Genomic DNA, 27,930 nt, shown 5'->3' on the forward strand with positions numbered 1-27,930 from the left:
CCTGCCCTGTCCCCACCCAGTCACCAAATCTAGTCTATTTTCCACTCCAGACTTCACCCTGTCCACCTTCTTGGCACTGCTCTTACCATCTTCCCAGGGCCATCGCAACAAGCTCTTCACTTCTCTGACAGTCCCTGCAGATCTATTCACCCCTGGCTGTCAGAGTGAGCATTGGTGGCTTCTCTCTCCTCTGCAGACCCTTCCTCTCCTTGTAGGGTTAAGTCCACACGTGGTGGCACACCACTTTCAAGATCTGACCTGTCACCTTTCTGACTCTCTTTCATCCCCTCCTTGCACTTCACTTCCTGGCAATACAACTTGTTCTGTTCACTCTGCCCAACACCACGTTCTTACTGGCCTGGCCTTTGCACATGCCTGCAGAGTCATGCCTGACTCCACTTCTGTGTGGAGCAATTCCCTCCATCCTTCAAAACCGCACTGAGCACTTAGGAAGCCTTCAGTGACCTGTGTACAGTAGCCCCCTCCACCACCCCACACCTACATCTTGTTCCTGTTGTTCTATTGCTATGGACCCAAGGGATGGAATCACCCACTGTCCTATGGGTAACAGATTGCATTTACTTAAAAGGCTGCAACAATACTTCTCATCCTACCTGCTATTCGAACCATGTGACTTTGACATTCCTCTCACTGAGAGATGGGATCTCTGTACCCTTCCCTTGAATGTAGGTGAGCTCATGACTCCCTCAACCCAATAGAATACACTGGAAGTGATGCTGTATGATTTCTGAGCCTGGGTCATAAAAGGCCATTCAGCTTCTGCCTCCTCTCTCTTTGGACACAGCAAGCATGCTGTGAGGAAACCCAGGCCAGAAAATTCCTATCTGGCAGATGACGAAACTGGTTCTAGAAGGTTAAAAAATTGGTCAAGGTTAGAGAGCAAGCCTTAACTGGGCTGCCCCTCTGGTTTGGTTTCCTCACCTGTATGATCTTGTTCAAAATTATACTTCTGAACTAAGCTCCAGACCATCTTCCCATGTACAGAATCAGTTTTCCATTCTATTGTCCACTCGGGGTGCTAAACTACTCAGCACAGCAGGACTGGGGCTCTGGTAGGAGGATTTGTGCCTTTACTATTATTCCCAACTTACAGATGAGGAATCTGAGCTTCAGAGAATTTGTATGATTTACTTATTATTACATAGCTAGCAAATAAGGAGCAAGGCTTGCACACAGATCTGTTGAACTCCATAGTGGCACTGTCTGGAGGGCTCGACCACAGTTCTCCCAAAGTTCCCCTCCTTCCCTCACCCCTCATCTCCCCCTTACCTAGGGCCTTCATGTAGCCTTCAAAGTTGTCATTACTCTCCATCTCCCAGGTTCCATTCTGGTCCCTCGTCATGGTGATAGCCTCTGGTTCAGTGTGGGTGAGTGTTGAATGTCAAGGAGGCTGCGGGGAGAACATGTTGAAATGAGCTACTTTTATAGTACAGTGGACCAGGTTTATGGCTTTGAGATAACAGTTTCAAAGGTTATAAGCCCAACCCCCAAAAAACTTTCCTTTGCAAAGTTCAGCAGGACTATGAGCAACCCGCACTCAAAGTCCAACATGGCCAGCATGGGTGTCCCAGTGATCTCTTCCACATGCAGGGCCTCAGAGCAGCAACTTTTTGGCTGGCTGGGTTCCCACAGAGCCCTTGGCCCCACAGTGAACACTCTGTCCTGCACTTGAGGAAAATCAATACCTAGTGCTCACCCCACACTGGGCAGAGCCCAATCTACTAAAAGCAAGCCATATCTGGAAGGAGGCCAGATGGGAGACAAAGGGGCAGTGGGACTCTGCTTCAAGACCCCAGGAGCAAGCTGAGGATCACCTTGACCAGAGTGGGGGGCATAGCTTGCATTTGGACAAAGACTCTTGGTTCAGGCTGTTCCCCAAATTAGCTGTCCCAGTGGGTCAGAAAATGGGTTGGATTACTGCTCTGATGCATAGTTCTGAGAGATGAGGCCTGAGTAGGGGCCACTATACTCTAAAGCATAGAGGTGTGGGCTGAGATGGATAAACTATGAGTCCCCAAAGGTGAGGCCAATTTTGATTATGGCACTTTGGAGCTCTAATATATGTATTCATATGTTGTGAAATCTAAGCAAATGGTTCTGTCTGTGTGTGGTTTGGGGGATGTAAAGTAGCACATCTATTTTTTAGTAAATGTACTGGAGTCAGGAAGACACACAGTAAAAAATGGCCCACCTGCTATCAAAAAACTAGTGTGGGATAAAGGGAAGAGTAAAGGACAACTTCCCACAAAGAGAAAATGAGTAAAGGCAGAAGAAATGGACAGATGAGAAGCATTAGGCTTCATTATTTGATGTCCAGCTAGAAGCTGCTGCAAACTGAGCATTTAGCCTCCTGGTTTGGAAAGGTAGGCATTTGGGGCACCTGGGTGGCTCAGTCATTAAGCGTCTGCCTTCAGCTCACGTCATGATCCCAGGGTCCTGGGATAGAGCCCCGCATCAGGCTCCCTGCTCAGCGGGAAGCCTGCTTCTCCCTCTCCTACTCGCCTTGCTTGTGTTACCTCTCTTGCTGTGTCTTTGTCTGTCAAATAAATAAATAAAATCTTAAAAAAAAAAAAAAAGAAAGGTAGGCAATTCAGATTCAAGGACTTCCACATAGCCCCTCCTACTCCCAACTGAGTCTCCCATAGGCCTCCTTTGCAAGAAAATAATAAAAAGCTGACATGATGGGGGAGATCGTTGGGGGCAAAAATGGGGTTGTTAATTTCAATAAGCAAGAGATCTGAATTTTAATGGGTGGGTGGGGGCATTCACCCTGTGTCAGGCAGGAAGTTGAAACTAAGATGCTTGCATAAAACCAAAACACTGGACAGACTACTCTGTCAGTGAGAGTGTGAAATACCCAGATCTGCCCAGAGACAATAAGAAAGTTTGTCTATTTGGCCTGGGATCTATGTGAGTTAAAAAGAAGTTTTGCCCTGCCTCTGCCTCTGCCTCTGGTTTGAGCTTATGCTTCCTGCTAGTCAATGTATTAAATATATGGAGTCCTGGGCACCTGGGTGGCTCAGTCAGTTAAGCGTCTGCCTTCAGCTCAGGTCATGATCTCAGGGTCCTGAGATTGAGCCCCACATTGGGCTCCCTGCTCAGTTGGGAGTCTGCTTCTCCCTCTCCCTCTGCCTGTCTCCACCTACCCCCACTTGTGTACTCTCTCTCTCTCTCTCTGAAATAAAAAAATAAATCTTCATAAATAAATAAATAAATAAATAAATAAATAAATAAATAAATAAATAAATAACTGGAGTCCTGAACTTGCAAAACGTATAGGCTTCCAGAAAGAAGTAAATGTGAAAACTGTCTAGAGGGACAGACCAGGCCAACCAGGCCAACCAGAATTTCCTGTGATAAAGTCAGCCAAATGTGAGCTCATCCAAAATTGTAAAACACACATGAAAATTCACAAAAAAGCAACATCAGCAGAAATATACAAACTAGAATTTTAAGAGCCTCAGATGATAAAGATGGTCAGTAACAAACTATAAAATAAGTATGTTTAGAATGAGCAAAAAAAATTAAAAGCACTTAAACACATTAAAAAGGATTAAATGACATTTTAAAAAAATAGACTGAAAAATAACCAGAGAGTAGTCATAGAAATTTAAAAATATAGTCATTAAAATGTAAAAGGTAATAGGTGGGTTAAATAGTGATTAAACACAGCTGAAGAGAGACTGAGTAAACTGGATGATAGAACTGAGGAAATTATTTTGAATGTATGTAACACAGAACACACTGGTGGAAATTTAGAACATCAAAATAAAAATGAAATTCTAAAATATTCCAGAGAAAACAAAAACAACCATAGATTACCTATAAATAAACAATGCAATAATCAGATTGATATCAGACTTTTCAACAGTTCTGATGGAAGGCAACAATAGAACAATATCTTGCAATGATGAGGGGAAAGACTTTTGACCAAGAATTCTAAACGCAACAAACTTCATTAAAATATGAGGGTTTTAAAAACTAAAATACTTTCAGATATAATAGCCCCAGACTGGAAATAACCCAAACATTCATTGACACATTAACAGATAAACAAATTGTAGCATATTCACACAATAGAATACTACTCCACTGTAAAAAGGAACATAATGACATGAATGAATCTCATAGATATTATGCTGAGGGAAAGAAACTTGACACAAAAGATCATAAACTGCATGGTTCCATTCATAGGAAACTCCAGAAAAAAAAAATCTACAGTGATATAAAATAGATCAATGATTTTGTGAGTACAGGAAGAAAAGGTGGGATAGGAAAGGGCACAAGGGAAATTTCTTGGGGAGGTAGGATGGAAATGTTCTATAGTTCAGGTGTTATGGAACCTGGACTGGATCACCTGATGGAAGAACCAAGCAGCACCTGGAGATCTTGGAGGATAGGAGGTTTACTTAACACTGGCGGGCTCAGAGAAGAGTGATCTCCAAAGGTCTGAGCCCCAAACTCAAACAAAGGGGGCAATTTATACACTTCTGCTTCCACATATGTGGCACTTTTGGTGTGTGCGCAAAACGGGGCAGGGAGAAGAACCTGGATTGGTGCATGTGGGAAGCAGAGCAGGGAGAATAACCCAGAAGAGCCCTGGGGCAAGGACTGGGACTCTCTTGCTGGCTTGGTCGGCCATCTTAGGACACAGATTTTCCTTATCGCAGGTGGTAGCTGTATGACAATTGTTAAAACTAAAACTCTACAATTGATATCTGTTCCTTTTAATTTATATAAATTAAATTTTAATAAAAAATTAATGAAATCATTTTTATTCATGCATTCATTCATGATGGTTTTGGAAAAAAATTAGTAGCAACCCAAACTAAAATCCCATATTATACCTGCATGGGAAATTACCTGATTTATATGAAGTAAATGTGTGATAAAGAGGCTGTAATTATTGATTGACTAGATGTTTGTAAGAAATATAAGTTTAAATATTACCTGAAAAACAAGAGGAACCTCTTGAGCAGTGGTTCTCAAATCCTAGCAAGTGTCAGATTTACCTGTAGGGCTAACTAAAACACAGATTGTTGAGGGGAGGCAGGAAGATGTCAGGGGAGGATACTGAGCTCAGCTTGTCCCATGGGCACACAGAGCTAACAGCTACATCTATACAAATAACTCTGAAAATAACTTGAACTCTGGCAGAACAGACCTTTCACAGTTAATCTTAGAGAGAAGGCCATGTTGAAAAGGTGGGAAAGGTAGAGAAGCAGTTGGGAACAAAACTCTTCCTGTGAGACTAACCACAAGTGGGAAGGACATCACAAACACAGAGAAATGAGAGGGTCAGACCCAGTACCAGGCACCCCTGGCACTAGGGACCTACATTGGGAAAATGAGTCCCCATAACATCTGGCTTTGAAAACCTGCAGAGCTTAATTTCAGGAACTTAAAAAATCAGTGGGCTTAACTCTGGGAGAATTGGAGGGTGAGAGGAAACTGAGTTCCTTCCATTAAAAAGCCAGCATAATAAACAACTCAGCCCAAGACACAGCACAGAAAAAGCAGTTTGAAAAGTGGCTGGGGTAGTCATGATTTATTGACTATTCTTAGAACATGTGCTGGAGAGGCAGGGACCTTCAGGAGATATCTCTAAGAAGAAAAGAATTTCTCTTCCCTTCTTCCAGCCTAGATAGCCTGGTGTTTGTGGAAGCTAGCAGTAATACTCTCTATCTACCTCACTAGCACCATGAGCCCTGGTCCTGTGCTCCCCTGCAGAACCTACCTTATTCAAACTGATAGCCTCTGCAGGCATCCCTCCAAAGCAGCTCCTGCCCTGTGATACTCTAGAGGTAGCTCTGGACAAGAATGGTGCCACTCCAAACTGACTCCTGCCCTGGGGAGGGAGGAAAATAACACTACACACCAGCATTGCAGTATAGCAGATGGGCCTATTACCTCACTGCCCAGAGAGCAAGCCCTGACCTTTGGTATGCCTGCAGATGTGGCAAAGAGGCTAAGTGCAAACAGTTAATCTGACTGCCAGCCCCACCCACCGAGAAGTCCTCAGTGACATCAGACAGACCTCTCAACAGCACAGGGACCAAACCCTACCCAGTGTGCCCATAGCAGGCAAAGCAGGTTATTGCAGCCAGTTGGGCTGAAGGCAACTGTGGCTCAGTCACAACAGGAGGGTGCATGCAGCCCACACAGGGGATACCCCTGGAGTGCCTGGTGCTGGTGACCAGAGGGGATAGCATTATAGGGCACCACAAGAATTCTTCTTCACAAGGCCACTAATTTCAAGACCAGGAGCTGTAGCTGACCTACATAAGACATAGAAACAAACACAGAGAGACAAAATGAGTTGACAGAGGAATATGTCCCAAATGAAAGAACAAGACAAAATCACAGTAAAAGAACTAAATGAGACAACATAAGCAATATGCTTGATAAAGAATTGAAAGTAATAGTTATAAAGATACTTACTGAACCTGACAGAAAAGTAGATGAGCTCAGTGAGAACTTCAAAGAGAGAGAGAGAAAAAAAACCCCAACAAATCAGAGCTGAAGAATTCAATAATTGAAATAAAAAATATGGACAGAATTAACAGCAGATTAGAGGACACAGAAGAATGGGTCACTGATCTGGAAGACAGGGTAATAAAAAGCAACCAAGGTGAGCAGAAACAAAACAAAACAAAACAAGAATAGATTAAGGGAACTCAACAACATCAAGTGTAATAAGATTCACATTATAGAAATCCCAGAAGGGGGAAAGAAAGAGAAAGGGGGCAGAAAACTTATTTGAAGAAATAATCATTGAAACCTTCCCTAATCTGGGGAAGTAAACAGGTATCCAGGTCCAGGAATCACAGAGAGCCCCTAACAAGATGAACCCAAGGAGGTCCACACCAGACACATAATTAAAATGGCAAAAAGTAATGATAAACAGAGAATTTGAAAAGATAACAGTTACATACAAAGAAAACCCTGAGGCTATCAGCTAATTTTTCAGCAGAAACTTTGCAGCCCAGAAGTGAGTGGCATGATATACTCAAAGTGCTGACAAGAAAAAAACCTACAAGCAAGAATACTTTACCCAGTAAGGTTATCATTCAGAATAGGAGAAGAGAGAGAGTTTCCCAGACAAACAAAAGTTACAGGAGTTCATCATCACTAAACCATCCTTACAAAAAAATGTGTAAGGGAATTCTTTAAGTGGAAAAAAAAAAAAAAAAGACCATAACTGGAAGAAAATTATGAAAGGAAAAAATGTCACTGTCAAAAGCAAACATATAATAAAGGTAGTAGATTAATCACTTATAAAGCCATATGAAGGTTAAAACATGAAAGTAGTAAAAATCAATTATATCTATAAAAATTAGTCAAGGAATACAAAAAATAAAAAGATGTAGAATATGACATCATATACATAAAACATGGAGGGGAGAGTAAAAATTTAGTGCTTTTAGAATGTGTTCAAACTTCAGCAACCAACTTAATACAGACTGCTGCTATACACATAAGATGTTATATATGAACTCCATGGTAATCACAAATAGGAAACCTATAATAGATACAAAAATAAAAAATAAAAAGAAAGGAATCCAAGCATAACACTAAAGAAAACCATCAGACAAGAAAGGGAAGAGAGCAAGAGAAGAAAAAAGGAATGAAAGAACACAAAAACAACCAGACAACAATTAACAATTGGCAATAAGTACATACCTATCAATAATGACCTCACATGTAAATGAACCAAATGCTTCAATCAAAAAACATAGGGTAGCTGAATGGATAAAAAAGCAAGACCCATCTATAGGCTGCCTACAAGAGACTTACTTCAGACCTAAAGCCATATACAGATTCAAAGTTGAAGGGATGAAGAAACATATACCATGTACATGGAAGTGGAAAAAAAAAAAAAAGAAAAGAAAAAAAGCCAGGGTAGCAATACTTACATCAGACCAAGTAGACTTTTTTTTTTTTTTCCAGAAAAGAGGTGACTATTAACGTTTATGGATATTAATGTAGAAATTCATGACATTTCAGAAAATTTTAGCTCCTATAACAGCTTTTTGTATGCTAAAGCAGTAGTTTTCAACAGGGGATGGTTTTGCCCCACAGAGGACATTTGGCCATAGGGACATTTTTGTTTGTTCTAACTTAGGAGGGAGGGGGTTACTACTGATATAGGGCATAAAGGCCAGGAATGTTGCTAAACATCCCATGATGTACAGGATAGCCCCTGCAACAAAGACTTATCCTGCTCCAAACCCTGTGATGATAACCTGGCCTCTGGGGACTATTATCTAAAGGGCCCCAGGGATGCGTGTGTGGCTCAGTTGGTGAAGCATCTGTTCTTTGGCTCAGGTCATGATCCCGGAATCCTGGGATCCAGCCTTACATCAGGCTCCCTGCTCAGTGGGGAATCTGCTTCTCCCTCTCCCTCTGCTGCTTCCCCTGCTTCTGCTCTCTCTCAAATAAATAAAATCTTCTTTTAAATGAAATAAAATAAAATAAAATAAAATAAAATAAAAAAGTTTCCTAGACACTATGAAATATTATTTCTTCTCGATCTGTAGTAGCAACAATATTTCAAGAAACTTAACGTACTATGAAGTAGAGGTATACTATAGTGTCTGTAAATTTGTCATTATAGAGTTCATCTAAGTATTGTCATATTCATTACATGAGGGCAGGATTAAGGGCTGTCTTCATCTTTGCTGTATCCCCGATGCCTGAGACATGATGGGCATGCAGATGTTCTTTTAATGAGTGAACAAATGAAGGAGAACTGGACTTCTCTCTCCAATCTAGCATGATCACTGTAGCCAGTGGTGTTAGAAATTATGAAGTAGCTTTGGTTCCAGACAGAGTTCTTTCTCACATCCTCTTTAAGAAGTTGGTCTACATACTGCAGCTCATTATCTCAAAGTTTAAATTCCTGAATAACCCATTGTCAATGTTGCCAGGCATGATAATTCTTTGCATCTTGATTAAGAATATCAGCAATAGGGGTGCCTGGGTGGCTCAGTTGTTGAGTGTCTGCCTTCGGCTCAGGTCATGATCCCAGGGTCCTGGGATTGAGCCCTACATTGGGCTCCCTGCTCCACGGGAAGCCTGCTTCTTCCTCTCCCACTCCCCCCTGCTTGTGTTCCCTCTCTCGCTGTGTCTCTCTCTGTCAAATAAATAAATAAAATCTTAAAAAAAAAAAAGAATATCAGCAATAAACTCAAGCTCATGAGATGGATCTTCTAGCCATTCTGCTAATACTTGCCTATGATGCCAAACTTGATAGTTTTGGGGCTGTTCCTCAATTATTGCAGTGATGTAGTTCATTTCTTCATGTAGATCCTTTTGAAGTGACTTTAAGAGCACTCTCAAAAAATGCCACAGTGTATAATTGGCTGCATTTAACTCAATAGCATCTCTGGTTAGTTTAAAAGCTCATTCACTTCTTTCATCATGCCTGCAAATAATCATAAACATCTCTAAATTTTTCACAATAAATGACCTAGACCACTGAATTGGGGCCCTCATTCTATGGCACTGGATCTATATCAGTCCATTCTGCTCTGTCCCTGTACAGGACATAGGTGGGTGAGTCTGGGCTCAGAAACCTGTCCTCTATAGGGGATGCCACTGCTTCTCTAGGCTCAGCCACCGTACAAATGGCATCAGCTGGATTCTCATGCAGGTTCTCCCCAGGGCCCACTCCTTCCCCTAATTTTGGTTAATGCCCCTGCAACTTGCATGACTGGCCTGTGTTTGTTACGGGAACTAGATACCATCAGATTTGTCTTTGCCAGAGTCTCCAAGAGGAAGGAGACCTGGAGTTCCTTCAGCCACCACACAGAGCTGGGTCTTGCTTTAGAGTTTTTGTAAATTGTGCCCTTTTCCCACTTTTGTGCCCAGAAGGCATTCCAGGAGAGCCGGAGGTCACAAACCTTGATTCTTCCCAAGGCCACAAGGATCAAATGGCTTTGGCTCAGGTAGGAGTCCATTTTCAATCCCTTTGTCCTTCCTACCCTGACCTACACTTTTACCACAGTTGGAAAGATGTAGGGAGCTGGCAAGAGTGAGTCACTCTAGACCACCTCTTCCGAAGGGAGCTGTCCCTGTCTCTCTTCCAAGAATTCTTGGGATGCCCTTGGCAATCCCGCCAGATGGAAACTGCTCCCCACTGAACTTTTCTTCCACCAGACCTAATGAATTTCTGACATTTCTTAGATTAGGGAAAATCTGTTTACTTATTGTCCCTTTTCTTGAGATTAGGGGATTATTTACTGTCTTTCTCCTGTTTTGTTTACTGCCATATCCTCAGTACCTAGCACACTGTAGATGAGGAATAAACAAATATTTGTGCAATGAAGATTGCTAGTGTTAAATGTAAATGGGGAAGGCATTTCTGCAGCAGAAGCCCCAATTTTCTGTAAACTCTGTGAAGGAAGGGCAGAAGCATTTTGACTACTACTAGTGATGCTGTAAGCTACCAGCAATCTTTCTTTTTAAGATCTCAAATTAAAAGAAAACATTGGTGATTTAATCAATAAGATATTGGTCCATATTCTCTCCCACCATTTATCAAATGCCATCTAATGTGTTAAAATCAATGAAGATGTGCCCATTCAAAACTTCTTATTATACAATGTTTTGTTTCCAATAAATGGTTTAACCTATAATTAGAATAGCAAACATGATCTTTTGTTGAGTGTGCCAAGCACTTGTCCTGGCTTGTTTCACTTAACTCTCAGCAACCCTTCAAGAGAGGGAGTGTCACCAAAGTCCACTATGAGGATGATGAAGATGAGGTTCAGAGAGGTTAGGTATCTTCCAAAGGTCACACAGCTGATAGAAGATTGTGGATTTGAGGGGAATAGGAGCAAGATGGCGGAGGAGTAGGAGACCTAAATTTCATCTGGTCCCAGGAATTCAGCTAGATAGGGATCAGACCATTCTGAACACCTATGAACTCAACAGGAGATCAAAGAAAAGAATAGCAGCAACTCTCTGAACAGAAAAGCAACCACTTTCTGGAAGGTAGGATGCGCTGAGAAGTGAATCCAAGGTGATATTTGGGAAGATAGATGGCAGGGGAGGGGCCTCCATCAGCCACAACCAGCAAGTGATAGAGCTGTGGAGCACAAAATTGGAACTTTTAGAAGTTGGCTCCGCTGAGGCACGTCGCTCCAGTGGCTAAGCAGGGGGTGAACCCTCACTGGGACAGTGTGGTCTCAGGACCCTTGGGGTCACAGGAAGACCAGGGGTGCCTGAGTGTGGCAAAGCTCCCAGGTATCAGAGCAGGGAAGCTGGCTGCAGAGACAGAGCCAAGGAGTGGGCTCTCAGCTTGGGGTTGCCATAAACCGTGATCCGCGGCACAGTCAGGCCACTGCTCTTCCAGCAGGGACCCAACAAGCGGCAGATCCAGGGAGACTCCCCTTCCTCCCCCAGGGAGGAACAGGGCAGGAGCGCACCGCAGGGATCTGCTAGGTTTGGAGACTCCACACGGGGTTGTGTGCCAGAATAGAAACGCTGGGTCACAGGCCGGGTGAGCACGGAGTGCAGCTGGAGACCAGAGAGAGGGGAGTGACTGACTGCTTTTCTCTGGGGGTGCACTGAGGAGTGGTCCCCGAGTTCTTGGCTCCTCCAGGGCAGAGATTGGGAGGCTGCCATTTTCACTCTCATCCTCCAAAGCTGTACAGAAAGCTTGCAGAGAACAAAAGCTCCTGAAAGCAAACCCGAGCAGATGACTTAGCCTGGACCGGGCAAGGGCGGGGCAATTCTGCCTCGGCAAAGACATTTGGGAACCACGGCAACAGGCCCTTCCCCCAGAAGATCAGCAAGAACCACCAGCCAAGATCAAGTTTACTGATCAATGAAAACGGCAGAATTCCAGAGCTAGGGGAATACTGCACATAGAATCCATGGCTTTTTTTACCATGATTCTTTAGTCTTTCAAAGTTAATTTTCTTTTTCTTTTTTTTTTGAATTTTTCTTTTTCCCTTTTTCAACCAACATCTTATCAACCCTTTTTAAAAAAATCTTTTTTATTTTTCATTTTTAGAGTCATATTCTATCCCTTCACAGTAGTTAACCTTATTTTTGATATACATATAAGTTGTTCTCTCTTTAAAATTTTGGGATACAGTTTCTTCTAACAGACCAAAATATGCCCCAAATCTAGTGTGTGGCACTGATCTATGCACCATCCTGATCATAGTTGATCATATTCTTTTTTTTTTAAATCTTTATCTTTTTCTTTTTCTATTTTTTTTTTCTTTTTTCTTTCTTTCCCTTTCTTTCCCCCCGGTTTCAGGTCTCTTCTGATTTGTTTAGTGTATATTTTTCTGGGGTCGTTGTTACCCTTTTAACATTTTGTTCTCTCATTCATCTATTGTCCTCTGGACAAAATGACAAGAAGGAAAAAATCACCTCAAAAAAAAAGAACAAGAGGCAGTACTGACTGCCAGGGACCTAATCAATATGGACATAGGTAAGATGTTGGAATTAGAGTTCAGAATGATGATTTTAAAGATACTAGCTGGGCTTGAAAAAAGCATGGAAGATATTAGAGAAACCCTTTCTGGAGAAATAAAAGAACTAAAATCTAACCAAGTCGAAATCAAAAAGGCTATTAATGAGGTTCAATAAAAAATGGAGGCTCTAACTGCTAGGATAAATTAGGCAGAAGAGAGAATTAGTGATATAGAAGACCAAATGATAGAAAATAAAGAAGCTGAGAAAAAGAGAGATAAACAACTACTGGATCACGAGGGCAGAATTCGAGAGATAAGTGATACCATAAGACGAAACAACATTAGAATAATTGGGATCCCAGAAGAAGAAGAAAGAGAGAGGGGCAGAAGGTATATTGGAGCAAATTATAGCAGAGAACTTCCCTAATTTGGGGAAGAAAACAGGCATCAAAATCCAGGAGGCACAGAGAACCCCTCTCAAAATCAATAAAAATAGGTCAACAGCCCAACATCTAATAGTAAAACTTGCGAGTCTCAGAGACAAAGAGAAAATCCTGAAAGCAGCTCGGGAGAAGAGATCTGTAACCTACAATGGTAGAAACATTTGATTGGCAACAGACCTATCCACAGAGACCTGGCAGACCAGAAAGGACTGGCATGATATATTCAGAGCACTAAATGAGAAAAATATGTAGCCAAGAATACTATACCCAGCTAGGCTGTCATTGAAAATAGAAGGAGAGATAAAAAGCTTCCAGGACAAACAAAAACTAAAGGAATTTGCAAACACGAAACCAGCCCTACAAGAAATCTTGAAAGGGGTCCTCTAAGCAAAGAGAAAGCCTAAAAGTAACAAAGACCAGAAAGGAACACAGACAATATAGAGTAACAGTCACCTTACAGGCAATACAATGGCACTAAATTCCTATCTTTCAATAGTTACCCTGAATGTAAATGGGCTAAATGCCCCAATCAAAAGACACAGGGTATCAAAATGGATAAAAAAACAAGACCCGTCAATATGCTGTCTGAAAGAGACTAATATTAGACCCAAAGACACCTCCAGATTCAAAGTGAGGGGGTGGAAAACCATTTACCATGCTAATGGACACCAAAAGAAAGCTGGGGTGGCAATCCTTATATCAGACAAATTAGATTTTAAACCAAAGACTGTAATAAGAGATGAGGAAGGACACTATATCCTACTTAAAGGGTCTATCCAACAAGATCTTACAATTGTAAATATCTATGCCTCTAACATGGGAGCAGCCAATTATATAAGCCAATTAATAACAAAAGCAAAGAAACACATCGACAACAATACAATAATGGTAGGGGACTTTAACAACCCCCTCACTGAAATGGACAGATCATCTAAGCAAAAGATCAACAAGGAAATAAAGACTTTGAATGACACACTGGATCAAATGGACTTCACAGATTTATTCAGAACATTCCATCCCAAAGCAACAGAATACACATTCTTCTCTAGTGCCCAAGGAACATTCTCCAGAATAGATCATATCCTAGGTCTCAAATCAGGTCTCAACTGGTACCAAACGATTGGGATCATTCCCTGCATATTTTCAGACCACAGTGCTTTGAAACTAGAACTCAATCACAAGAGGAAAGTTGGAAAGAACTCAAATACATGGAGGCTAAAGAGCATCCTACTAATGAATGAATGGGTCAACCAGGAAATTAAAGAAGAATTAAAAAAAATTCATGGAAATAAATGAAAATGAAAACACAACTGTTCAAAATCTTTGGGATGCAGCAAAGGCGGTCCTAAGAGGAAAGTATATAGCAACACAAGCCTTTCTCAAGAAACAAGAAAGGTCTCAAGTACACAACCTAACCCTACACCTAAAGGAGCTGGAGAAAGAACAGCAAATAAAGCCTAAACCCAGCAGAAGCAGAGAAATAATAAAGATCAGAGCAGAAATCAATGAAATAGAAACCAAAACAACAGTAGAACAAATCAACGAAACTAGGAGCTGGTTCTTTGAAAGAATTAATAAGATTGATAAACCCCTGGCCAGACTTACCAAAAAAAAAAAGAAAGAAAGAGAAATGACCCAGATAGATAAAATCATGAATGAAAGAGCAGAGATCATAACCAACACCAAAGAAATACAAACAATTATAAGGACATATTATGAGCAACAATATGGCAGCAAATTAGATAATCTGGAAGAAATGGATGCATTCCTAGAGATGTATAAACTACCAAAACTGAACCAGGAAGAAATAGAAAACCTGAACAGACCTATAACCACTAAGGAAATTGAAGTAGTAATCAGAAATCTTCCAACAAACAAAAGCCCAGGGCCAAATGGCTTCCCAGGGGAATTCTACCAAACATTTAAAGAATTAATACCTATTCTTCTGAAACTGTTCCAAAAAATAGAAATGGAAGGAAAACTTCCAAACTTGTTTTATGAGGCCACCATTACCTTGATCCCCAAATCAGACAGAGACCCCATCAAAAAGGAGAATTACAGATCAATATCCCTGATGAACATGGATGCAAAAATTCTCACCAAAATACTAGCTAATAGGATCTAACAGTACATTAAAAGGATTATTCACCACAACCAAGGGGGATTTGTTCCTGGGCTGCAAGGTTGATTCAACATCTGCAAATCAATCAATGTGATACAATACATTAATAAAAGAAAGAACAAGAACCATAGGGTCCTCTCAATAGAGGCAGAAAAAGCATTTGACAAAGTACCAGCATCCTTCCTTGATCAAAACTCTTCAGAGTATAGGCATAGAGGGTACATACCTCAATATCATAAAGGCCATCTATGAAAAACACACAGTGAATATCATTCTCAATGGGGAAAAACTGAGAGCTTCCCCCCTAAGGTCAGGAACACAGCAGGGATGTCCACTATCACCACTGCTATTTAACATAGTATTAGAAGTCCTAGCCACAGCAATCAGACAACAAAAAGAAATAAAAGGCATCCGAATTGGCAAAGAAGAAGTCAAACTCTCACTCTTTGCAGATGATATGATACTTTATGTGGAAAACCCAAAAGACCCCACCCCAAAACTGCTAGAACTCATACAGGAATTCAGTAAAGTGGCAGGATATAAAATCAATGCACAGAAATCAGTGGCATTCCTATACACCAACAGCAAGACAGAAGAAAGAGAAATTAAGGAGTTGATCCCATTTACAATTGCACCCAAAACCATCAGATACCTAGGAATAAATCTAACCAAAGAGGCAAAGAATTTGTACTCAGAAAACTATAAAATACTCATGAAAGAAATTGAGGAAGACACAAAGAAATGGAAAAACGTTCCATGCTCATGGATTGGAAGAACAAATATTGTGAAGATGTCAATGCTACCTAGAGCAATCTACACATTTAAGGCAATCCCTATCAAAATACCATCAACTTTTTTCAAAGAAATGGAACAAATAATCCTAAAAGTTGTATGGAACCAGAAAAGACCCCGAATAGCCAGAGGAATGTCAAAAAAAGAAAAGCAAAGCTGGCGGCATCACAATTCCGGACTTCAAGCTCTATTACAAAGCTGTTATCATCAAGACAGTATGGTCCATCAAAATTGTAGAGGAGGACACAGGCAGCAACCTCTTCGACCTCAGCCACAGCAACTTCTTCCTGGAAACATCGCCAAAGGCAAGGGAAGCAAGGGCAAAAATGAACTATTGGGACTTCATCAAGATAAAAAGCTTTTGCACAGCAAAGGAAACAGTCAACAAAACCAAAAGACAACCAACAGAATGGGAGAAGATATTTGCAAATGACATATCAGATAAAGGGTTAGTATCCAAAATCTATAAAGAACTTATTAAACTCAACGCCCAAAGAACAAATGATCCAATCATGAAATGGGCAGAACACATGAACAGACATTTTTCCAATGGAGACATTCAAATGGCCAACAGACACATGAGAAAGTGCTCAACATCGCTTGGCATCAGGGAAATCCAAATCAAAACCTCAATGAGATACCACCTCATACCAGTCAGAATGGCTAAAATTAACAAGTCAGGAAACAATGGATGTTGGCAGGGATGCGGAGAAAGGGGAATGCTCCTACACCCTGGGTGGGAATGCAAGCTGGCACAAAGACTCTGGAAAACAGTATGGAGGTTCATCAAAAAGTTGAAAATAGAGCTACCGTACGACCCAGCAATTGCAGTATTGGGTATTTCCCTGAAGATACAAATATAGTGATCCGAAGGGGTACGTGCACCCCAATGTTTATAGCAGCAATATCCACAATAGCGAAACTATGGAAAGAGCCAAGATGTCCATCGACAGATGAATGGATAAAGAAGATGTGGTATATATATATATATACAATGGAATATTATGCAGCCATCAAAAGGAATGAAATCTTGCCTTTTGCAATGACGTGGATAGAACTGGAGGGAATTTTGCTGAGCAAAATAAGTCAATCGGAGAAAGACATGTATCATATGATCTCACTAATATATGGAATTCTTAATTTCAGGAAACAAACTGAGGGTTGGTGGAATGGTGGGGGTTGGGAGGGATGGGGTGGCTGGGTGATAGACATTGGGGAGGGTATGTGCTATGGTGAGCGTTGTGAATTGTGTAAGACTGTTGAATCACAGACCTGTACCTCTGAAACAAATAATACATTATATGTTAAAAAAAAAAAAAAAGAAGAAGATAGCAGGAAGGGGAAAATGAAGAGGGGGAAATCGGAGGGGGAGATGAACCATGAGAGATGATGGACTCTGAGAAACAAACTGAGGGTTCTAGAGGGGAGGGGGTTGGGGGTATGGGTTAGCCCGGTGATAGGTATTAAAGAGGGCATGTACTGAATGGAGCACTGGGTGTTATATACAAACAATGAATCACGGAACCCTACATCAAAAACTAATGATGTAATGTATGGTGATTAACATAACATAATAAAATTTTTTTTAAAAAAATGTGGATTTGAACCCAGACACCCTTCTATCTGACTTATAAGGCTTTGTTTTCTAGTTGAGGAAAATAATATTTACTTAGAAAGGCAGTGTTGAGAATTGAATTGTGTAATGTTTGGAAAGAATTTAGTGCAGTGGTTCTCCAACCACTATCAGGCAGCACTGGGCCATGCTTTAGTTTTTATGTAAATTGTTCCCCTTCTCCAGTTTTGTGCCAAGAAGGCAGGTTAGGAGAGCAGGAGGTCATATTCATCCCTCCCAGGACCACAGGGACCAAATGGCTCAGACCTAGGAAGGGGCCCATTTGCAATCTTTGTGTCCTCCCCACCCTCCCCCACCCTCTTACTAATAGTCAGGAGGAGATAGGAAGTTGGCATCAGTCACTCCTTCCCAAATGGACCTGTCCCTGCCTTTCCCACTGACCTTTTCTTCCATGAGACCTAGAGAATTTCTGAAATTTCCATTTGATATATCTTGCAAATCTTTCCAAATCAGAACATATGATCTACTTCATTCTTATTTATTTATCTATTCTTATTTTATTGCATTTTTGGATAGGTAACGTATTCACATGGCTTGAAATTGAACTAGCATGAAAAAATACACAGTGAAAGTTTGGTTCAGTTCCTGGTGCTGTTACAGCTACTGCTAAACAAGAAACCATTTGTGTAAATTTCTTTTGTATCTTTCCAGAGTTTCTTTATGCACATAAAATCAAATATGAAGATATTTTTCCCTTCTTACTTTTTTATCCAAAATATAGAATAGAACAAACTTGGATCCACTTTTTCTTTTTTGCTTCTCTTAGCAAATTTTCATATTAATACACAGAGAGCCTTCTTACTCTTTTTGACTTCTGTATAGTATCCAACTCCTTCCAAGTACCATAATTAATTTAGCCAGTCCTGAGTGGATGGTTATTTGGGTTGTTTACTGTTATTTATAATTATAAACAGTGCAATTCTGATCTATCTTGTGCATATGTTTTTGTACACATTACAGAAAATGTCAAAGTGGTTTTTAATAGGTTGTCCCAGTATATGAGAGTTCTTGTTTCCTCACATTCTTGGCAACCCTGTGTATTAACAAATAACTTTTAAAAATCTTTGTTAATCAGATAGGCTTGTAAAAATGTATTTTGTTGTTTTAAAATGGATTTCTTCTAAGTACAATTGAGCATATTTTCAAATATTTGTGAACTTTTGTCCACCTTTTCACATTCTTTGTTCATTTTAAATTGGGTTGCTAGACTTTTTACTGATTTAAAGGGCTTTTTATAAGTTTGTATGGAACCACAAAGGTCCCCAACCCCAAATAGCCAAAGCAATCTTGAGAAAGAAGAACAAAGCTGGAGGCATCATAATCACAGATTTCAAGGTATACTACAAAGCTGCAGTAATCAAAACACTATGGTTTGGCATTAAAAACAGACATATAGTTCAGTTCAATAAAATAGATAGCCCAGAAATAAACCCACACCTATATGGTCAATTAATCTATAACCAAGGGGGTAAGAATATACAATGGGGAAAAGTCTCTTCAATAAATGGTGCTGGGAAAATTGGACAGTCACATGCAAAAGAATGAAACTAGACCACTTTCTTACACCATACACAAAATAAGCTCAAAATGGATTAAAGATCTAAATGTGAGACCTGAAATCATAAAACTCCTAGAAGAAAACAGAAGCAGTAACCTCTTGGACATAGGCCTTAGGAACGTTTTTCTAGGTGTTTCCTCAGGCAAGGGAAACAAAAGCAAAAATAAACTATTGGGACTATACCAGAATAAAAAGCTTCTGCACACTGAATAAAACCATCAACAAAACAAAAAGGCAACCTACTGAATGGGAGAAGATAATTGCAAATGATATATCCCAATAAGGAATTAATATCCAAAATATATAAAGAACTTAAATAACTCAACATCAAAGAATCCCTGAAATAATCCAATTAAAACATAGGCATAGGACATGAACAGATATTTTTCCAGAGAAGATGTATGATGGCCAACAGACACATAAAAAGATCCTCAACATCACTAATCATCAGGGAAATGCAAATAAAAACCAGAATGAGATATCACCTCACATCAGTCAGAATGGTTAGTATCAAAAGGCCAAGAAATGATAAGTGTTGGTGAGGATGTGGAGAAAAAGGAAACCTCATGCACTGTTGGTGGGAATGTAAATTGGTATAGCCACCAGAGAAAACAGTATGGAGTTTCCTCAAAAAATTAAAACACCACATGAACCAGTAATTCCACTTCTGAGTATTTACCTTCCCCCAAAACGAAAACACTAATTTGAAAAGATATATGCACCCCTGTGTTTACTGCCGTATTATTTACAATAGCCAAGATATGGAATATATATATTGTATATATATATAAAGTGAGTATATACAATGAAATATTACTCAGCCATAAAAAAGAATGGGATCTTGCCATTTGTGATAACATGGATGGACCTAGAGGGTAATATGCTAAGTGAAATAAATCAGAGAAAGACAAATACCATATCATTTCACTCATATGTGGAATCTAAACAAAACAAAACAAAATAAATGAACAAACAAAAAATCAGATTCTTAAATACAGAGAACAAACTAGTGGTTGCCAGAGAGGAGATGGGTGTGGTGGTGGGGGAATGGGTGAAATAGATAAAGGGTACTAAGAGGTACAAACTTCCAGTTATAAAATAAATAATTCCTACCTTCTGGGGCATTTGGTGCTTCTGACTTCTGTGTCCCACAGAAAGTTCTATGGGTAAATTAGATGGCTTCTCATTGGCATACTCCTTTATGATACTTAGCGTTTTTTTTCCTACGCTGCTAAGTACTCATCCAACACTTTTCCATTTTTCCCATTACTCAACTGCTCTTTCACTTTTGTGGATTTATACCATCTTTGTTCTTTTCTGAAAAGTTGTGAAAAGTTTTTAAATGGGCAAAACAAAACAAAACAATATCAGTGGGTGTTCTGTCTAGCCCACCCATTCAGGTTGTCTTTGGCTATGTTTCAATTTTGTAGAGATAGAAGTTAACTTGTAGAGCTGATTGTGATGCAGTTGTTTCCAGTGTATAGCTGTGCAATTGATTCCTGACCATGGCAATGCAAATAGGTTTTGTCCAATAGAGAATATAAATCTCTTTAAGTCAAATCATCATTTGAACCAGGTGTAACATCTTACTGGTTCCCTCATCAATTAGTGAGTTAATTTAAAATCTTTGCTCAGTGTTCATTTTATATTTGTATGAGAGTTATGGTTTCATCTTTTAAAAAATTATCTTTTAACAATTTTGAAGTTTCTGCTGAGAAGCACTATAGATTCACCTGACAGAGGCAGGTAGACTGTGTGCCCAGACAAGTATGCTTCATGAGCAGCTTAAGACAAGACACATTTTTTTTTTTTTTTGTCTCCTAGGTGAATCCCAAGTGTCAATAGAACTTTAACTTTGCCAACTCTGCATTCTCTGGGTTTTTTCCCCTCCATCAATTTTGCATTTTGGTTTTTTTCACTATAAAGTCCATCAGTTATACTTCATTGGTGACAGCAATAACTGGGAATTTGGCTTGATGGTCTGGCCAGTTGGTGGTTTCTGTAGATAAATGATAGATACCTATTCTTTACTGGGTGAGAGATGACAGAGAATCTGGTTTATTAGTCCTTTTGTTTGCTTTTGTTGTTGTTGTTTGCTTATGTGTTTGTCTATTTGGAACACAAATTAATAAAAAAATTCATTCCCATCATGAAGGAGAACAGCTCTCTTGGATACACAGAATGGTGATTTTCAAAAAAATTTCTGTCTGGGGGCGCCTGGGTGGCTCGGTTGTTAAGCGTCTGCCTTCAGCTCGGGTCATGGTCCCAGGGTCCTGGGATGGAGCCCCGCATCGGGCTCCCTGTTCCGCAGGAAGCCTGCTTTTCCCTCCCCCACTACCCTTGCTTGTGTTCCCTCTCTCGCTGTTTCTCTCTGCCAAATAAGTAAAATCTTTAAAAAAAAAAAATTTCTGTCTGTGTCATGTGACCTGTGACTAAAATTATAGAATTGAAGCTATAAGCTCTCTGTCTGTAATTTGGAAAGGCTTTACCTTTCAATGTGTTTGGGTGTATTTTCCTATTTCTGGAAGATATAAATTAGATTACAGTCTTTTAGATTAAAGGAGTTTTGTTCTGATTTGTTTATAGAATAATTAAGTACCTATATAAAATCCCCCCAAATAAGTTAATTAAACTTTGAATACTTTAAATTGATATAAAAATATGCTAAAATTATTCTTCCTGAAGCTAAGCCAGAAAACTTTTAAGAATCGAAATTCACATAATTAAAGTAAATATTTGGCAAACAAGACCAGTTTACTAATGTAAGTTTGATAAAAAGAGCTTTGTCTTTTCTGACTTATCACTGTTAAGCATAATATAAGCAGTTTTTTCTATGTAGGTATGTTTTTCTTAGACATTTACAGGTTTGCTGATCAAATAAGTTAACATTACTCCTACATAATGCTTAAGATTGTGAAAAATATAAATTTGTGTTTGACTAAACCAAATCATTATTCTGACAAATTTTTAATTTCAACAGCTTTTTTTAAAAACTGTGAGATGATATTAAATTAGATTAATTATTATGTAACCAGTGGATATCTAGGTATTTTCTAAGTAGGATAGAGCACTGACACATTGATTACTAAGCATAATTTTGTTTTTTTAATATGCTAAAAGAGAAACTATAGCAATGAGTCATGTTAATAAATGTGCTTATTATTGCTGCACAGGAATGCATGTGACTGTAAAAAATTGTATTATGAACTCTGCTAATCTGCTAAAATGCTTCAGTATGACAGAAAATTCTCAATTATCTGCTCTCTGTGAAATAGAAGTTAATTATTTCAGTGAAAAGTTATAATTAATATGACTGGTTGCAACTGCACTAGGAGCAAAGACAGAGAAATACAACCAAGAATATGCTTTTGCTTTTCCATAAGCAGTGGTTCTTGGGATTTATGTGGTTACAATTATTTATATTTACTCCATTAAAAATCAAAACTGAGAAATATTTAAAATACTAATATATTAATTTGAAGATAGTGGTGAATGCATAGCATGCTATCAAAAATAGCATCTTAATATTATTACAGAATTAGTTTTGAACTTATGGACCCTTTGATCTGTATTAGAATAAAAGTGTAACCAGAGTATGAAAAAGTATGGTAAGGGAAAAAACTTGGAAAGTATATTTTTCTTATCCTGGTTTATAATCCTTAGTCTTCTAAGCTATGAAATGTGTTAGAATTTTTGCAAAGTTCTCACTCTTGATGGACTTGCATCCTTGATTTTCTGATTAATGTCTTCACCTACAACGCAAATGGCTATTCTTTTTAAAGTGACCCACATTCCTAATTGGCCTGGAAGTGAGGGTTTCCTGGGATATGGCACTTTCAGTATTACAATCAGAACACTCCTGCGGAAGCCAGAAAGTTGGCTACTTTATTTACTTTCTGTGCATTCTGCCTAAAAAGCAAAGATTCTGTGACTTGCCTGAATATTCTTACATTCTCCATGTTGACTTTATGTTCTTAACTACAAAAAGGAGGGAGAAGAAGAAAAAGAGGAGGAGGAGGAGAAGAAAGAGAAAAAAAAAAGAGATTCCTTGCATATGAAAGTGCTAAGGTTCTTTACAATCTTGTTCCCTCCTCGTATTTATTTTTAAATATTTTATTGTCACCTTGATTCAATAAGCAACCAAGTATTGTTTCTCAGGCACCAATGATCCTGTCTTAATCAAGTGTCTAAATCTCCTCTGACAACTCTTGATTTTTGCCTTCCAAAAATCAGGTCTGAAATATAGAAGAAAATAAACAAAACTTGCAGGATATCTTTTACACTGAAAGTAGTCTTTGAGATCCAGAGGGTTCCTGGAAAAATCACAAAGCTTTGTTCTTTTACCTTATAAAAAGGGATGCTAGAAATAACCAGGTTTGGTGAGCTGCATGGGAAGAGCTGTTAAATCAGAAGAAATGCTCAGCCTTCCCCAGGTTAAATTTGTATAGGTAAGATGTTATTAATATAAATATTTCTGAAATTTTATGCTTTATGGGAAGTCCCTGGAGATTTTTCAATGCCTTGCTTTCTGTATATGTTTAAACTTAGGGGAAACACTGACTGAAAGTCTTATAAAAATAGTACTGTTGAACTTCCCGCTATTTATTTGAGTCTTGGCAGTGTTTTGTTTGATGATACTGAGCTACAGCACATTTCAATTATTGTTTAAAGTGTTGACAGCCACAGGCTTTTTTTCTTTTTTAAAAAAATATGAATCAAGTAATTTTTAGGTCAGTGGGTCTCAAAGCATATTAGACCTAATTATAAAGTTGTATAGATATACAGTTGTCTAGGCCTTACTCCAGACTTACTGAATCTTTTTATTTGATATTCTTCATATATTATATACATGTTATATCTAAGGATTATGATATGTTCTATCTTAAGAATTTTCCCTATATAAAAGTATATTCATCCAATTTGATAAGTCAGATGTAGCATCCACTGGCTTCTTAGCAAGTAGATTAATGATGGTATAAGAGACATTTGTTTAAAGTTTCTTTTGGGAGAACAGGTTTATTATATTTGTTTTGTATACCACTAACCAAATAAACAAATATCCTTCTCAGTTGTATTATTCCCACATTATTATTATTATGAACTCTCATCAGTCCATTTGAAAAATTTCAGTAATAAAATAACCATAGCTCTGTCATTTAAAAATAGTTTTTGTATGCAGCAAAAATGGTTCTAAGAGGGAAGTTGATAGCAATATAGACCTACCTCAAGAAGCAAGAAAAACCTCAAATAAACAAACTAACCTTATACCTAAAGGAGCTGGAAAAAGAAGAATAAACAAATCCCAAACCCAGCAAAAGGAATGAAATAATAAAGATTAGAGCAGAAATAAATGAGGTAGAAACTAAAAAAACAACAGAACAGTTCCATGAAACCAGGAGCTGGCTCTTTAAAAGATCAACAAAATTGATAAACCTCTAGCAAGACTCACAAAAAAAAAAAAAAAAAAAAAAAAGGAGAGAGGACCCAAATAATCAAAATTGCTAACGAAAGAGGAGAAATAACAACCAACACCACAGAAATACAAATCATTATATCAGAATATTATAAAAAACTATATGCCTACACATTGGACAACTTAGAAGAAATGGATAAATTCCTAGAAGCATATAACCTACAAAACTGAAGCAGGAAGAAATGGAAAATTTGAATAGACCAGTTACCATCGATGAAATTGAATCAGTAATATTAAAAAAACTCCCCAAAAACAAAAGTCCAGTACCAGATGGTGTCACAGGTGAATTTTACCAAACATTTAAAGAAGAGTTAATACTCACTCTTCTCAAACTATTCCAAAAAAATGCAAGAGGAAGGAAAACTTACAAATTTATTCCATGAGGCTACTATCAGCCTGACACCAAAACCAGATAAAACCACCACAAAAAAAGACAACTATCAGCCAATATCTCTCATGAATTTGGATACAAAATTCTCAACAAAATATGAGCAAATTGAATCAAACAGTATATTTAAAAAATTATACACCACAATCAGGTGGGATTTATTCCTGGGATGCAATGGTGGTTCAATATTTGCAAAATAATCAACATAATACTTTATATTAATAAGAGAAAGGATAAGAACCATATGATCAACTCAATAGATGCAGAAAAAACATTTGACAAAGTACCACATCCATTCATGATAAAAAAATCCTCAGCAAAGTAGGTCTAAGAGGGAACATATCTCAATTTAATAAAGGCCATATGTGAATAACTCACAGGCAACATCATACTCAGTGGTGAAAAACCAAGAACTTTTCCCCTAAGGTCAGGAACAAGACGAGACATCCACTCTCACTACTTTTATTCAACGTAACAGTGGAGGTCTGAGCCACAGCAATCAGACAACATAAAGAAATAAAAGCCATCAAAATCGGCAAAGAATAAGTAAAACACCCACTATATGCAGATGATATGATACGATCTATAGAAAACCCTAAAGATTCTACCAAAAAACTACTAGAACTGATAAATGAATTCAGTAAATTTGCATGATACAAAATCAATATATAGGATCTGTTGCATTTCTATGCACTAATAATAAAGCAGCAGAAAGAGAAATGAGGAAAACAATTCCATTTACAAATGTACTGAAAATAACAAAATATCTAGGAATAAACTTAACCAAAGAAGTGAAAGACCTGTACTCTGAAAACTATAAAACACTGATGAAAGAAATTCAAGATGACACAAAGAAATGGAGAGACATTCCTTGCTTGTGGGTTGGAAGAACAAGTATCGTTAAAATGTCTATGCTACCAAAACAATCTACAGATCTAATTCAATCCCTATCAAAATACCAACAGTTTGCTGGAGTGGTGGGGGGTGGGAGGGATGGGGTGGCTGGGTGATAGACATTGGGGAAGGTATGTGCTATAGTGAGCGCTGTGAATTGTGTAAGACTGTTGAATCACAGACCTGTACCTCTGAAACAAATAATACATCATATGTTAAAAAAAAAAGAAGAAGAAGATAGCAGGAAGGGAAAAATGAAGGGGGGGAAATTGGAGGGGGAGACGAACCATGAGAGACTATGGACTCAGAGAAACTGAGGCTTCTAGAGGGGAGGGGGGTGGGGGGATGGGTTAGGCTGGTGAAGGATATTAAAGAGGGCACATACTGAATGGAGCACTGGGTGTTATACGCAAACAATGAATCATGGAACCCTACATCAAAAATTAATGATGTAATGTATGGTGATTAACATAACATAATAAAATTTAAAAAAAAGAAAAAAGAAATGGCTGCTCTCCTTAAAAAAAAAAAAATTCTGACAGTGTTTTTCACAGAACTAGAACAAACAATCCTAAAATTTGTATGGAACCACAAAAGACCCTGAAGAACCAAAGCAATCTTGAAAAAGAAAAGCAATGCTGGACGTATCACAATTCCAGACTTCAAGTTATGTTACAAAGCAGTAGCAATTAAAAACTGTATGGTACTGGAATAACAATAGACACATAGATCAATAGAACAGAAAACCCAGAAATAAAATCACAATTGCATGGTCTATTAACCTTCAACGAAGCAGGAAAGAATATCCCATGGGAAAAAGACAGTCTCTTCAACAAATGGCATTGGGAAAACTGGACAGCAACATGTGGAAGAACTGAAACTGGACCACTTTCTTACACCATACACAAAAATAAATTCAAAATTGATGAAAGACCTAAATGTGAGACAGGAAACCATAAAAATCCTAGAAGAGAACATGTGCAGTAGTTTCTCTGACATTGGCCCCAGCAGCATTCTTTTAGATATTTCTCCTGAGGCAAGGGAAACAAAAGCAAAAATAAACTCTTGGGACTTCATCAAAATAAAAAGCTTCTGCATAGCAAAGGACACAACAAAACTGAAAGGCAACCTATGGAATGGGAGAAGATATAGCAAACGACATAGCCAAAGGCCTTGGTTGTTTGGTCAATTTGTTTAATTAAGTTCGGTAGAAAGGAAGATAGATTATTATTAAACCTATGCAAATAACTATATGAAAAAGAAACTCAGAATTTCTGAATTCTAGGAATTCATAGAATTAGATATCACTTTTAACTGTTTCATTTTAGTTTATAAAAGCAGAGTCTACCAAATTGCCATGGGTCATTTAGAGCATAAGAAGAAATAGAAAGATCTTCCTTATATATCTGGAAAATAGTGCATTAAAACAACATCAGCAATATTCCAAACAACCACAATAAAATTTTTCTCATCAGTTCATTCAGTTCTATATAATTAATTCTTGTTCCATTCCATATCTTAAATTTATAGTCTCATGAAGCCATCTGTTTCTCAACTAAAAAGCATTCTGGAAATACTGACTTAGTCTACTGATGTGGTCTGAAAGTTGCCTAAGTGATTCCCCCTCAGATGCCTCTATGCAAGAGTTAATTCTTTGAAAGGTCAATATTTGGAAGTACATCTTTCTACAAGGCTCTGAGACTTTCTTTGTTAAAAACACAGATTTTAGACTGTAGCTTATAGGAGAGACTTCAGCAAGTATTAGAGCAAAATAAAAACTATTTTTTGTTCTTATTTGTTGTTGTTCACTTCATTTCATTTTATTTTTTTCATCACAACAAATGCACTCTTTAATCCCTATCACCTATTTCCTCCATCCACCATCCAGCTTCCCTCTGGTAACCTCAGATTGTTCTCTATAGTTAAGATTCTGTTTCTTGGTTTGTCTCTCCCTGTTTTTTTTCCTTTGCTCATTTGTTTTGTTTCCTAAATCCCACATATGAGTGAGATCATATGGGTATTTGTCTTTCTCTGACTGACTGATTTTGCTAAGCATTATACTCCCTAGCTCTCTCCATAAATATCTATCATCTATCTATCATCTATCTATCATCTATCTATCTATCTATCTATCTATCTATCTATCTATCTATCTATCATCTATTATCTATC

At 38.5% G+C, this 27,930-nt stretch overlaps 1 protein-coding gene and 1 pseudogene across 2 annotated transcripts in view; both read right to left on the reverse strand.

Moving 5' to 3' along the window:
* The window catches only part of RBP2 (retinol binding protein 2), a 59,818-nt gene that overhangs the window by 21,659 nt on the left and 10,229 nt on the right, over nt 1-27,930 (reverse strand). For both annotated transcript variants that reach the window (XM_034995817.1, XM_034995811.1), the window contains one exon: nt 1,291-1,411. In XM_034995817.1, the coding sequence (XP_034851708.1) occupies nt 1,291-1,363 (73 nt within the window). In that variant the 5' untranslated portion in view covers nt 1,364-1,411. The remainder of the gene's footprint in view (nt 1-1,290; nt 1,412-27,930) is intronic.
* On the reverse strand, nt 8,573-9,983 carry LOC117999379 (annotated as a pseudogene).

Source organism: Mirounga leonina, unplaced genomic scaffold (genome assembly GCF_011800145.1).
Source record: "Mirounga leonina isolate KUSES-001 unplaced genomic scaffold, KU_Mleo_1.0 Mir_115, whole genome shotgun sequence".
Lineage (NCBI taxonomy): Eukaryota > Metazoa > Chordata > Mammalia > Carnivora > Phocidae > Mirounga > Mirounga leonina.